The 14,870-nt window shown below is 45.9% G+C and overlaps 1 protein-coding gene across 6 annotated transcripts in view; it reads left to right on the forward strand.

Moving 5' to 3' along the window:
• The first annotated feature begins 1,426 nt into the window (after window positions 1–1,426).
• The window catches only part of CYP39A1 (cytochrome P450 family 39 subfamily A member 1), a 78,752-nt gene continuing 65,308 nt past the window's right edge, over window positions 1,427–14,870 (forward strand). For 2 of the 6 annotated variants that reach the window (XM_081855610.1, XM_081855611.1), the window contains exons 1-2: window positions 1,442–2,827; window positions 7,163–7,298. In XM_081855610.1, the coding sequence (XP_081711736.1) occupies window positions 2,648–2,827; window positions 7,163–7,298 (316 nt within the window). In that variant the 5' untranslated portion in view covers window positions 1,442–2,647. Of the gene's footprint in view, window positions 2,828–7,162; window positions 7,299–14,870 lie in introns of all 6 variants that reach the window. The other 4 variants (XM_081855609.1, XM_081855607.1, XR_014154880.1 and 1 more) reach the window with 4 other exon arrangements.

Here is a 14,870-nt window from a genome sequence, read left to right on the forward strand (position 1 = left end):
TTGTAAAGAAGCTGGTATAATGCGGACTTGACTATGCTACCGCTCAGTGGATTTGTAACTGGCTGGCTGACCAAACCCAAAGGGTGCTCATCAATGGTTCCTCTTCATCCTGGAGAAGAGTGACTAGTGGGGTGCCACAGGGTTCTGTCTTGGGCCCGGTCTTATTCAACATCTTTATCAACGACTTGGATGATGGACTCAAGGGCATCCTGATCCAATTTGCAGATGACACCAAACTGGGAGGGGTGGCTAACACCCCAGAGGACAGGATCACACTTCAAAACGACCTTGACAGATTAGAGAACTGGGCCAAAACAAACAAGATGAATTTTAATAGGGAGAAATGTAAAGTATTGCACTTGGGCAAAAAAAAATGAGAGGCACAAATACAAGATGGGTGACACCTGGCTTGAGAGCAGTACATGTGAAAAGGATCTAGGAGTCTTGGTTGACCACAAACTTGACATGAGCCAACAGGGTGACGCGGCAGCTAAAAAAGCCAATGCAATTCTGGGCTGCATCAATAGGAGTATAGCATCTAGATCAAGGGAAGTAATAGTGCCACTGTATTCTGCTCTGGTCAGACCTCACCTGGAGTACTGTGTCCAGTTCTGGGCACCACAGTTCAAGAAGGACACTGACAAACTGGAACGTGTCCAGAGGAGGGCAACCAAAATAGTCAAAGGCCTGGAAACGATGCCTTATGAGGAACGGCTAAGGGAGCTGGGCATGTTTAGCCTGGAGAAGAGGAGGTTAAGGGGTGATATGATAGCCATGTTCAAATATATAAAAGGATGTCACATAGAGGAGTGAGAAAGGTTGTTTTCTGCTGCTCCAGAGAAGTGGACACGGAGCAATGGATCCAAACTACAAGAAAGAAGATTCCACCTAAACATTAGGAAGAACTTCCTGACAGTAAGAGCTGTTCAACAGTGGAATTTGCTGCCAAGGAGTGTGGTGGAGTCTCCTTCTTTGGAGGTCTTTAAGCAGAGGCTTGACAACCATATGTCAGGAGTGCTCTGATGGTGTTTCCTGCTTGGCAGGGGGTTAGACTCGATGGCCCTTGTGGTCTCTTCCAACTCTATGATTCTATGATTACAAAAGAATCCAGCATTAGCATTCATTAAAATTTAAGTGAACATAAGTTCACCAATATTAAAAGCAAGGCTTTCCAATAACTTCCTATCCAAAAGTAGCCCAAAAGCTGATGATGCCAGTACCTGGCACCCCTCGACCTATGCCTCAAACCAGAAGCCCAGAAAGCCCATGGGCGTAGCCAGGATTTATTTTAGGGTGGGCAGGCATTTTTTGGGGGGGGTGCAGAATGAGTTATATGGGACGCAGTCAGATAGTTAAGTATTTTTATTTATTTACTTGATGGGGGGGATAGCTGCCCCCCCCCGCCCTCCCTGGCTACAGAATTCTTCTGGGAGGCTCTCAGGCCTGGAGCGTGGGGCAAGGCAGACAAAAGCAGTCATTGCCAAATGGCACACACACAGTCTTTCTCGCCTCACAGTTCTGGAAGCAGGTCCCTCATGAAGGCTCATTGTAGAAACACAAGTGCAATGTGCTTGACTTTTTTTTTAAAGTTTTATGTAAAAGGAGTCCTCAACTTACACAGGGCTTACAGTCTGGGGATCACACCTAAAGCTAAAATTGGTCACAGTAAATGGCGAGTGGGATTGCCAAAGTCTTTTCCCCCAGATGCCCATCCATTTCTGTTCTCTTTAAAGAATAAAAAATTAAAAATAAAATTTTGCCAAGGGCATAAAGCTGAATGCACACAAGTTAAATATGCATGAGTTGCAGGTTTACTGTACACCACTTAGAAAATCTGAATATTAAAAAGTATATAAAGACCTAGATAAATAAATGAGCAAGCCAGCTGCTAGAATCCCTGAATACAGAGACCCAGAGCTCCTTATGAGTACACACTGCTCTTTTCAGCCCCAAAATACAAGGGGAAGAAAAGGGGAATCTTCCAAATAGCTCCCATGGCTGGAAGCCTGCAGATAAAATGTGGAGAAAAAGCTGAAAGAGCTCAGGTCATCACAGCTAGTCATGTGGTGAGCTTCTCCATAGTCTATGTGATGGTGGATGTGAGGAAAGTCCTGTCCTTTTGAACTACTGGAGTGCACAGAGAGAGACAGAAATGAGTAATGATCAGCAGTTGTGACACATTGCTCCTGGACCTGTCTGCATTGTGTCTGTTCCTAAATGTCTGTAAATACCAAATGTGCTCAGGCTCAGGCTCTGTGGCTCCAAAACTATAATACTGTCTATTGATATAAAAAAAATATCAAGGCAATGTATGCACAGTTAAATAACAAAGGATCTATTTTCATTATTTGGAACAGAATAGCTTACAACAGTTAATATTGGACAAGAAGGAAAATGAAATATGGCTTCATGTTTCAGAGAACAGAGAGAAGAGAAGTCCATTTTGAGGGTCAGTTAGAAAGTAAAACTAGCCTCTCCCAGAGGCAAGCTGAACTATGTAATACACTTGTCTTTTATCATAGCATCCGCAAGAAGGCAGCAGTACAAACAAGATTTTTTTGAATACTATCCTGAAGTAACCCCTAGCAGCATTATATCTTACAGCGGCAGCCTGTGTCAGAAAAGCAACTGCTACAGAGGAAAGAAGATGGAAATCATTTTGGCTCTCCTGTTTACAGTGGTTCTAGGTTTTGTTGTCAAGCATATTTTCTTTCCATTCAGAAACATCAATGAGCCGCCTTGTATCCGTGGCTGCATCCCTTGGTTCGGAGCTGCCTTCAAATTTGGGAAAGCTCCTCTGGAATTCATCAAACAAGCCAGACTCAAGGTAATAACTGTGGGAGCCAGGGAGGGAGAATGAATGAATGAAACCATTTAGTACAGTCACAGACCAGAGATCGGGGAGGGAGAGGATGAAAAGGCTTGAGCTTGAACTGAACAAGCCAGGTTTCTAACTTACCGTATTTTTTGCTCTATAAGACTCACTTTTTCCCTCCTAAAAAGTAAGGGGAAATGTGTGTGCGTCTTATGGAGAGAATGCAGGCTGCACAGCTATCCCAGAAGCCAGAACAGCAAGAGGGATTGCTGCTTTCGCTGTGCAGTGATCCCTCTTGCTGTTCTGGCTTCTGAGATTCAGAATTTTTTTCCTCTTGTTTTACTCCTCCAAAAACTAGGTGCTTCTTGTGATCTGGTGCATCTTATAGAGCGAAAAATACGGTACTTTGCTTTTTACAATTTAATATGCTTTGTGTTAGCTGACTGTTATCAAACAATTTATATAGTCTGAATTACTATGATAGAATAACATGCTGAGAGAAATGCTAAAACACGTATTTGCTCTCTCTCTCTCTAGCTTTAGGGCACTGTTCAGAACAATGTGGCTGTTCTTGTCTAACAGGACAGTTCCCCTTGAACAAGCCAAGTGTTAGGTTACTAAAGTTCATGTGTGCTTTTCAAGCTGTCCTGAAAGCTACTCAGTGTTGAAAGAATACATTAAAATAGAATTCTACGAGAGTCTTATAAAATGAGTATTTTCAAGCACTATGTATACAAATGTGTTTTTTATAATAAATTTTGCAACTTCATTGTAATGCAGTCTGCTTTTCCCCCCTTTCACAACAGTATTGCTAAGAGATTTTAGATAATACTGTTTTCTGCATTTTCAATGCAGCCTTCAGTGCTGATGGCATAAGTAGGCAGAATTACACTGGACATGTAAAAGTGGGAGGTCTCTCTCTTTCTCTCTGTACTCAGGTAATCCCCAAATTAGCAAAAAATGAAACCTAATAGGGAAAGTTAGAACTGTGCATATGTTCCCACATGCAGGAAAGCGGTAGAAACAGAGTATAAACCACATTCATAGAGTGGGAAAGATTGTGCATAAGGAGGAAGGAGGAGGAGTAGCAGAAACGCAGAGTGAAACTGGGTAGGAGAGGCAAGCAAGGACAGAGACCAGAGAGGAACTGAGGTTTGTGTGGACCACAAAGCACTTTTAAATCAGAGCCATGTAGGGAAAAGGCGGTGTGCTTGCAGCCCAGCAAGGAATGAATGGCTGTGGCTGCCAGTTTGTCTTTCATCACAACAACCACACTTAGCATTTTGTTTTTTGTATATCTCCCACCCCAACTATTAACCTGCTGATCTTCAGAAATGGGTAACAGGGTGGAGATACCTTATGGGTGCATTGCCTCCCCCTTGTTCAAAATCCATTCCCTAGAACAATGTTTCTCAACCTGTGTGCCGTGGTATGTTGGGGTGCCCTGAGTCAGGTGTACTGCAGGCAACACTGGCCTCTGTCCCTGTTTCCTCCCCTCCCTCCTCTGATGCCCTCTTGTGTCTTTGCCTCCCAAAGGCTTGTGTGGCTGTTTGTTGCAGCAGCCCTGGCTATAAGCTCCGCAGGCGAATGATGCCTCTGGGGCTGGCCAGGAGGTGCTGGTTGCCAGGAACGGAGGCAGCCTTGGAGTAAGCAAGCAAGCAATTGGGTGAGGCAGCCCAGCCAGCCGGTCTACCAGCCCTTGCTGTTGGGAATAGATGGAAAAGTGGAAGGCTGGGCATGCAGCCAGGTGCCATGATTGCTTTTCTTGTGCTTGCTGTGTGCAATGTCTGCCTGGGAGCTGAGTTTCTGGTGCCGAAGGGGAGCCAATGGGCAGGACCCAATGGCTCCCCCTAAATGTAGTTGTATTAAACTACTTAACTTTTTTAATAAAAATTACATACCGGTATTTTTATATGTAAAAGATTACATATAATCACATTACGTAACATTGTACCCTCTTATTTTATCTCTTTGGCTCAACTGAACCTAATGACTTCCCTCCCGTCTGATGGTTTACAAAATTAAACTTTACGGACTTCCGGGTTGGCGCCATCGCCGAATGGCGGACTCCCTCCGAGCTCCGGAGCGAGCCAGCTCGGCAGGGGCTGGGTCCTACCGCGCCGGCGATGCGGGGACCCTCAAAAACCATGGGCGCTTAAACCCATGGGCATGGTGACTCGGTGGGCACCGTTTGCGCCCCCCGACCCGCGAAGGAGCCTTTTTAAAGGCTGCGGAGCAGGTGCCGGGGGGGGGGTGTGGTGCTATGAGTCCTCCGCTTCCCCTGCCGAGCGAAGCCGCATGCCATTCGGTGGAGAGCGCTGACTTCTTCCATTGAAAATTTGGATCAAAAAGAACAACCCGTGAGTAATTGGAAACTGGACTTAAAAAGGGGAAAAAAAATTTTAAATTCGGAGCGAGCGGGGGAGGTGCAAAAAGGAAGTCAGTCTCCCCCCGGTTGTAGAGGAATTAAAGCAAAGGATTTGACAACTAAGATCGAGTGCTACCTTATTTTGATAAAGTTACTAATTTCACGATGGAAAACTATAAGATTGGGCTGGAGGAGAAAAGTAAAATGTGAGCTAAAAGGCAACCCCCCCGTGAACCGGGAGCGATCCGCGAGAGCGCCGGGAGAGGAGCAACAGAGGCTTTGACAGCTGTCAAAGGAGCTGTCAAAGTTGAAGAATAAAAAGAGAACTTTGTTACGAGGACTTTGCCGGTTATATTTGTTACAAATTGGATATTAACTGTTTAAAATAAGGAATAACAAGTTACTTTGACTGTTGGGTGTGATCTGGAAGGAAACTGAGTTACTATAATCCCTCTAGAGGGGATGTGGGACACTACAAGTATTGCTGGTACGGAATTTGAATAGGACTTTTTATCTCCTGGGAAACTGCAGAAATGGAATACTATTTTGTCTACAGAGGTCTCTACACTAAAGGAGACAATGGATTTATCTATTGAAGAATGGAAGGGACTTGACGTAAAGTTTTGTTCCTGAATAACAAAGCCTCTGTAGAGGATTTAGAAGCTTTTGGAATTAGAACATTTTTGCAGGGGAGCAGGAAATGAAACTAGAGGAAAGTGAGGAGAGAGAATAACAAGAACAACATGAACAATAAGAATTGGATAAAGTTGGAAGTGGGAACATTTGGGACATCCAGATTTGAAAGGTCTAAAGAAACAAAATTGGAGTTTTTGCTCTTGAATACAGAGATTTGGATGGAAAAAATGGGCCCTTTTGAGATAGAGTTCTTCCAAGATTGGACGTTCAAAATTAAAGATGACCAAAAAGGCGGCAAAGACTTTTAAAAAGACGGCAAAGTGGACTTGTGAAGGATTTCGGCCTAGATGTGGGATCTCCAGGATGACAGCAGGGATGGACACTGGGGAACGCAACCGGGAAAGGGGGGGGGGTTGGAATCCAAAGGGTGTTAAACTATACTTTATTCTTTTTTCTATTTTTTTTATTTTAACCTGTTCTGCATATTAAAGAGGGGAACTCGTGGAAGGGAGCGGGGTCGATTTTAGGGGATGAACATTTTTAACATTGGGTTAATCATAATAAGTTTAAAATTTGGGGTAAGAACTTGTTGAATCTATTTGAAGGAATTGGAATACAAAAGGGGGTGGGGCGGGGAAGTCCTGAAAGGATATCAATGAAAATAAGGTTATAAAATGGATGTTTTATTTTTCTTTTTTTTTCTGTTATATTTGAAAATGTTCAATAAATATTATTAAAAAAAATAATACAAAATTAAACTTTACATCTTTACATTTCGCTTCGTTTCCTATCCTTGTTGTATCAGTACCTAAAATATTATATTACTCAACCTGCATAGGTAGCAATTTCATCTTACAGAACTTCAGATAACCCTGCTAATGATGTTGATTGCTTACAGTTGTCTTTCAAATATAATATAAATTTGTTCCAGTCCTTTTGGAAGAGCCGCAAAAAGATTCCATTGAGCACATGGATTGACAATATGGACAGACTAGCGACATACGAACAAATTGCATATTGAAACAAATTAAGAATGAATTAATATGAAGAAATCTGGAAGGTTCCAGATCTCGCTGGTTCCGGATTCTTCCTGTCAGTTCGCCAGTTCTGCAAAGTCCATCCGCTTCATCTGCCGCTCTTCTTTTGTTGGTAACTCCTGTTGTTTCCATCTTTGGACTAACAAAATTCTTGCTGCAGTTGTTGCATAGTCTATTCTTCCTGCAGTGTGTGTGTGTGTGTGTGTGTGTGTGTGTGTGTGTGTGTATATATATATATATATATATATATATATATATATATATAAAATAAAAACTACTTAACTTTTTAAACACTATATTTTTCAGTATGGACCAGTATTCACAGTGTATATGCTGGGAAAACGATACACATTTGTAACTGATGAAGAAGGTTTTCAAGCATTTTGTACATCTAAAGATGTGGATTTTGAGCAGGCAGTGCAACAGTCTGTCCAGCGTACAGGTAGGTAAATGATATTTAATTTCAGTGGGGAAATGATTTCTTTCTATTTTAGTTGATAAAGGGTTGAAACATGTGACGTGGGATATCTTTTTACTTTAATGTAGCTTTGGGGACTCCAGTTTTGACTGGAGCAATGTGCTGAGGGAGCAAGTATTTCTCTCTCACACACTCATTTTTTTAAAAAAAAATATTTAATCATTTTTTCAATATAAACAGCAACCACAAAAAACACATACAACAAAAACCACAATAACACTAATAACACAATTTAACAATTCAGATTTGGATACACTGATATACCTATGACTACACCTTTTTAACAATATTTCCCCACCTCTCCTCCCCCTACTTCCCACCACTGTCCGCCTTATCGCTTAAATATTCCTTCCAGATTTCTTCATATTTATCCATTCTTAATTTGTGTCAATATGCAATTTGTTCATGTAAAGGGATTAGGGGTTGCTTGTGCGTAAGCGCCAAACCGCTCCAAGCTGAGTAGTTGGCTAAAACTTTCCCTGACCGGACAGCCTTTACTTCGTGGCTGCCTTAATCACTGGCAGAATCCGTCAGTGGGCATTTCCTGAACTTCTTCCAACATAAGAGCTCCTTGACAGAAAGTCTCTGCCTGGATTCCCTGCGCGACAGCTTTCTGCGCAGAGTGGGCGTCCCCAGGGGAGGTCCTGAGCTCTCTCCACTGGTCTCGCCCTCCGACTCCTCCTCCTTCCCTTCTTCCTCAGCAGAAGATCTCCCTCTTTCCCTGCTGGTTCCTTCCCCAGCGTCTGAGAGCCTCTCCACCACCCTGCTCTGCGATGGCAGTTCCCTGACATCCACCTCCCCTCCAGGACCCCCCTCACCCCCGGTCCATCCCCTTTCTTCGGCCGGTGATGCTGGGAACCCCCTGAAGGAACCTTCCCCATCTTCTGATGACTCGAACACTGCTCTCCACCTGCTACTACCTCTTCCCACTGGAGAATCTTCCCAATCTGATTCCACCCCTTCAAACACTTCTCCTCCCTCCTGCCCAGACGCTGGAAAGCCCACAAACTCCTCTTCATCGTCCGTGGTGCCAAATTGCTCCTCCCAGAATCTCGCTAAGGGTCTGGGCCTCCTTGGGAACCTGCGGTGAAACTCTTCCAGGAGAAACTCATCCTCGATGGTTTCCGCTGGCACTCATGCATTTTCCGACTCAGGTTCCCCCTCCCAAGCCACTAGATACTCCACCTGTCTTCCCTTCCACCTTGAATCTAGTATCTCCGCTACGTGACTGCTGCGCTCCCTCTCCTCTACCTGTGGGTGTACGGGAACCTCTCCTTCTCGTCCCTGAAATTCCCTCCCTGCCTGGTATGGTGAGAGTAATGACCTATGGAATACCGGATGTAGTTTCATGTTGTCAGGCAGTTTGAGCCTAAAGGCCACCGGGTTCACCTGCTGTGTTACCTCGAAGGGTCCCAGTCGCTTGGGCCTTAATTTCTTGCAACCTCCCTTGAACGGTAACCCTTGGGTTGAGAACCACACCCGGTCCCCCACCCTTATGGTCTCTCCTTCCCTCCTGCTCCTATCTGCCTGCCTTTTGTACACTTCCTTAGCCCTCTCCAAGTTCATCTTAAGCTGTTGGTGCAGGGCTTCCATCTCTTCCACAAACTGTTCAGCTGCGGGCACACTCCATCTCTCCTCCCCTTCCCCTGGGAATGCTCTGGGGTGACAGCCGTAATTGGCCATGAACGGGCTCATCCCTGTGGACACATGCTCCGCATTATTGTAGGCAAATTCGGCCAAAGCCAATTTCTCTACCCAGTCATTCTCCCTCTCGCTGACGTAGCACCATAAGTATTGTTGGAGTATACCGTTCGCTCTTTCTGCCTGCCTGTTGGTCTCCGGGTGCCTGGCCGTCGAGAAGTTGACCTCTACATGAAGTAGGCTCATGAGCTTCCACCAGAACCTGGAAGTGAATTGTTTCCCTCGGTCTGATAAAACCCTCAAGGGGGCGCCATGCAGCCTGAAAACGTGTTCCACAAACAGCTTGGCGGTTTCCTCCGCCGTCACCGCATGCGAGCAAGCGATGAAATGGCACATCTTAGTTAACAAGTCGACCACTACCATGACGGCCGTCTTGCCCCTTGACTTGGGCAAATCGGTCATAAAATCTATGGACACTGCCTCCCATGGTCTTTCTGGTGTGGGTAATGGTTCCAGTAACCCCGCGTGTGCCGCCCTCTCCCCTTTGGCTCTCTGGCAGCGGTCGCATCCCCCTTATATATTCTCGTACATCTTCCCTCACCTTTGGCCACCAGAACTGCCTGGTGACTAACAACATGGTTTTGTGTTGCCCAAAATGTCCCACCGTGGGGCTGTCGTGCAGTTGTTTGAGTACTCTACTCCTCAAGTCCCCCTCTGGTATATACAATGCCCCCCTGTAATACAGTGCCCCATCCTTTTCCTCAAAACCCCCCAGGTTTCCTCCTGCCCTCCTGAGTTCCCTGATCTTGCTTTGGGCGTACTCGTCGTCTGCCGTCCCCTCTGCAAGCTCCCGTCGCCCTACCAACACTCCCCCACACACCCATCGGTCCTCGGGTATCACATGTCGTTCTTCCGGCGCTCCCTCTCCTTCCAGGTACTCTGGCTTCCGGGAGAGGGCGTCTGCTCTGACGTTTTCTTCTCCCGGAACGTAACGAATCTCAAAATGGAATTTGGAAAACTCCTGAGCCCACCGCACCTGTCTCTGATTGAGTACCCTCACCGTTCTCCAGTATTCCAGGTTCTTATGGTCCGTGCACACCTGGATCTTGTGCTGCGCCCCTATCAGCAAATGTCTCCAGCGTCGAAACGCTTCGTAGATAGCCAGCAGCTCCCGGTCATACACCGTGTAGTTCTGCTCCGACTTGTTCAACTTCCGGGAGAAAAAGGCACACGGTCTCCAACCGGACTGGTTTCCTCCCCCCGGCTGGAGCAGTACAGCCCCCACCGCTCTGTCCGATGCGTCGGTCTCCAGCCTCATTGGCTTCTGCAGATCCACGTGCAAGAGCTGCTCTTCCGAAGTGAACGCCTTCTTTAGCCTTTCAAAAGATTGCTGCGCTTCCTCCGTCCAGACGAACTTCTTCTTGCTACTGAGGCAATCTGTGATGGGTGCTGTTAAGTGGGCAAAGTTCTTGATGAACTTCCGATAGAAGTTCCCAAACCCCAGGAACCTCTGCACGTCCTTCCTGGTCTTGGGTGTCTTCCATTCCAGTACCGCTTGTACCTTGCCTGGATCCATAGCTAGGCCCTTGTCTGACAATCGGTACCCCAGGAACTCAACCTCTCGGGTGTGGAACTGGCACTTCTCCAGTTTGACCCACAGCTGGTGCTCCTGTAGCCTCTTGAGCACTTCCCGGACATCTCTGACATGTTGCTCCTCGTCCTCCGAATAGATCAACACATCATCTAAAAAGGCCACGCAGTTCTTGTACAGCAAGGGCCCCAGAACGTGATGCATGAAAGATTGGAAACACGCTGAACCCGCTTGGAGTCCGAAGGGCATAACGAGATACTCGAAGGCCCCCAGAGGGGTGAACATGGTGGTTTTCCATTCATCTCCCTCCCTCATCCTGATCAGATTGTACGCCCCTCTTAGGTCCAGCTTGGTGAAAATCTTTCCCTTCCTCACCCTGGTCAAAATGTCATCAATCCTGGGCATGGGGAAGGTCACTGGTTCCGACACTGAATTAACGGCCCGGAAGTCCACTACCAACCTGGGTTTATTCGTGTCCTTCTTGTCCACAAAGAACACTGGACTACCCCCCCCCGCCCTTGATTCCCTTATGAACCCTCTTTTCAGGTTCTTGTCTATAAATTCCCTCAACTCCTGCATCTCCCTGTCCGACATGGCATACAGTTTGCCCACTGGCAGCTGGGCTCCTGGGAGCAGGTTGATTTGGCAGTCAAAGGGTCTATGAGGGGGCACTCTATCCGCTTCTTTCTCACTGAAGACATTTTGCAAGTCAGCGTACTGCGGTGGTACCTGCCCCTTCTCTCCCACCGCCATCCCTGCCACTCTGGCTATTGTCATCCTCGGGGTCCCCCCCCCCATGGCAGTGTTCCAAGCAGTGAGCTGACCCGAATGAGACCGTCCGCTGGTGCCATCCCACTAACGGATCATGTAGCGCCAGCCAGCTCATTCCCAGTATAATTGGCGGTCCTGCCAGAGTGGCTACATGAAAGGCAATAATTTCAGTGTGCCTGGCAATCCTCATTCTCATGGGGGGCGTCTGGTGTGTTACCTTCCCCCCCTCCCAGGAGTTCCCTCCCATCGATCGTCGTGACTTGTAAAGGACTCCCTAGTGGCAGAGTCTGCAGCTGGTGTTCTAACGCAAATTCCTTGCTAAGAAAATTGCAAGAACTGCCTGAGTCCAACAGCGCCTTTATCTTGAGTGGGTGGCCGTTAGGGAGCTCTAGCACCACTTCTATGGCAATGGCTGCCCGGGGGGGGCTCTGGCTTGGGCACATTTACTGGTTGTTCGCCTGGCTGCTGGGCCCTATCGGCAGCCAAGCGTTGGCTTTTCCCTGCTCCTTAAGCCCCTACTCCTCACTCCCGGCCGCCCCCACCATTCCTTGCCATGCTTTCCTTTGAGGGCAGACCCTGGCAAAATGCCCTGGCTGTTGGCAGAGGAAACACTTCTTGGTCATTTTCCCCTCCTTCTTTCGAACTTATCCAGCGTTTGAAACCCCGCGCGCGCGTGCGCCTCCGATCTCCATTGGCTCCACTGGCAGGGAAGGTTGCTCTGGTATTTCAGGAATGCGGAAGTCATTCCAACGCTCTCCTCTGCCTTCCCACTTTTCCAGAGCCCGCGCTTCCTGCCTCGCTCCGATGGCAAGCGCAGCCTTGGTTAGCTGATCCATCGACTGCGGGCGGGGCGCGCGGGAAAGTTCATCTTTTACTGCGGGGGCCAGGCCTTCCTCAAATAACATCTGAATTGGTTCCGCAGTCAAATCCCAACCAAGTCGGTGTATGAGCATGGCAAATCGCGACCAGTACTCTCTGACTGATTGGTTCCCTTGTTTGCAAGCCATCAACTGCCTGCGTACCATGCTCTCCTCAATCTGGCTGGAAAACATCAGATCCATGGCTGCAAAGAACTTCCTCAAGTCTTTTAGGGCATCATTATCAGATGCCATCAGTGGTCTAACCCACTCTCTGGCTCCAGCCTCCAGGTGTCCAACCACAAAGGCAACTCTCCCCCCCTCGTCCACAAAGTCATCATCCAGTGCATACTGCACCTCTGTCTTAAAAGCCTGGTAGTCCCTCGGATCGCCCCCAAACTTATGCACCAGTCCCGGTACCTTCCTTGAGATGGGGGTGGGTTTCCCCTGCGCATCCTGAGCCCGCCTCTCATCGAGCCGCGCTGCTAGGAGAGCCAGCTGTTGCTCCAAATCTCTGTTTCTCTCCTCCAGAGTTGGTCCTCCCCTGGCTCCCCCTTCGGCTCCTTCTGTGTTGCTCATAATGCCTCCTCCGCACAAACAACGTCGGTGACTGACGGATTGCTGTAAAGGGATTAGGGGTTGCTTGTGCGTAAGCGCCAAACCGCTTCAAGCTGAGTAGTTCGCTAAAACTTTCCCTGACCGGACAGCCTTTACTTCGTGGCTGCCTTAATCACTGGTAGAATCCGTCAGTGGGCGTTTCCTGAACTTCTTCCAACATAAGAGCTCCTTGACAGAAAGTCTCCGCCTGGATTCCCTGCGCGACAGCTTTCTGCGCAGAGTGGGCATCCCCAGGGGAGGTCCTGAGCTCTCTCCACTGGTCTCGCTGGAAGTGTCCCTGCGCCTTCCCTCCGACTCCTCCTTCCCTTCTTCCTCAGCGGAAGATCTCCCTCTTTCCCTGCTGGTTCCTTCCCCAGCGTCTGAGAGCCTCTCCACCACTCTGCTCTCCGATGGCAGTTCCCTGACAGTTCATATGTCGCTAGTCTGTCCATATTGTCAATCCATATGCTCAATGGAATCTTTTTGCGGCTCTTCCAATTCATCAAAACAAGGTTTTTTTTGCTTCTAATATGGCACAATACATCCATTTTTTTTTTGGCCCCTTGTAATCTCCCACGTTTCCGGTATATAATTTAGAATTAAATTCAAATCCCCTAAATAACAATTTCTTTTTATTACTCTTGCTATATATATCCTTACCTCACACCAAAATGATCTTATCACCAGGCAGTTAATCATCATATGTACTAAGTTCGCATTTTTACTTCCACATCTCCAGCAGTTTTCTGCATTTGTTATTTTCTTCTGGTAAAGTTTTGCTGGAGTCCAGTGGACTCTGAATATTATTTTCTGCTGAATAAGTCTTAGTCTTAAATCCATAGAAGCTATATCTGTTGATTTTATACTTGACTCCCATATATCATTTGTTATCTGTACCTCTAACTCTTCACTCCATTTTTGTCTATCATATTCTAAATCATATTTCTTTCTGTTGTGTAGGGTTTTATATAGTGCAAGTGTAAAGTTTTTTGTTTTTGCTGCAGAGATTAAATCTTGTAGCAACATGGGTGTTTCCGATACTGCTATAGCGTCAGAGCCAAACTGCCTTTCCAACATATGTTTCAATTGGATGTATTGTCATTGTGTTTCACTGGTTAATCCATACTTTACTTGCAAGGTCTTATATTCCACAATTTTTCATCAATTAATTCATTCAATGTCAAAATACATTTTTTCATCCAATTTTGCCAAATTATTACTTGATTTCCAATTTTTTATTTTGGGTTGGCCCAAATTGTTAATTTCTCATGCTGATAGGGGTCATCCTTATTATTTTTATTCAACCAAATTTTTATAGGTGCTTTAATAGTCTCCAGGATAATAGGATATTTCATAAAATTGGAGCCCAGTTTATCCCACCCTACAAGAGGTTCAAAGAAACTATATTCAAGAGTAGCCCAAATGGGATTCCTGCTAGCTCTCCAATCATTAGTCTTACTCAGCAGGTAGGCCTGGTGATATAGTTCCAGATTTGGGAGACCAAAGCCACCTTCCTTAGTTGGAAGTTGCATTTTATGTAGTAATATTTTTGGTGGCTTTGTACCCCACAGGCACAATCTAAATAGCTGATTTATTTTTTGGAAATAAAATTTGGGAATATGTATTGGTAATCCTCTGAGAATGTATAAAAGCTTTGGAACAACATTCATTTTGAGGACATTAACCTTTCCCCAAAGGGAAAGGTTTAGAGGTCCCCAGCTTTCAATATATATATAAAAAATCTCATTTATAATTTGATTCAAATTTAATTTTACAATTTGGTCTATATCCAATGAAATCATTATACCCAAATATTTAATAAAGTCTTTGCACATCCGAAATTGATGGTTTCTATACAATGTTGCCCTTGGCCCAATTGGTAAAATCTCTGATTTTGTCCAATTTATAGAATATCCCGATATTCTGCCAAAGGTTTTTATTTTCTCCATAATTTTTGGAATTGTATCTTCTGGTTTTGTAATAAATAAAAGGATATCATCCACAAATAATACAATTTTGTAATTATCTTTGTTGTGTTTTACACCCTTGATATGCTCATCCTGAATTATTGCTCTTGTT

The sequence above is a fragment of the Podarcis erhardii genome (genome assembly GCF_964252035.2).
Source record: "Podarcis erhardii genome assembly, chromosome: 3".
Classification (NCBI taxonomy): Eukaryota; Metazoa; Chordata; class Lepidosauria; order Squamata; family Lacertidae; genus Podarcis; species Podarcis erhardii.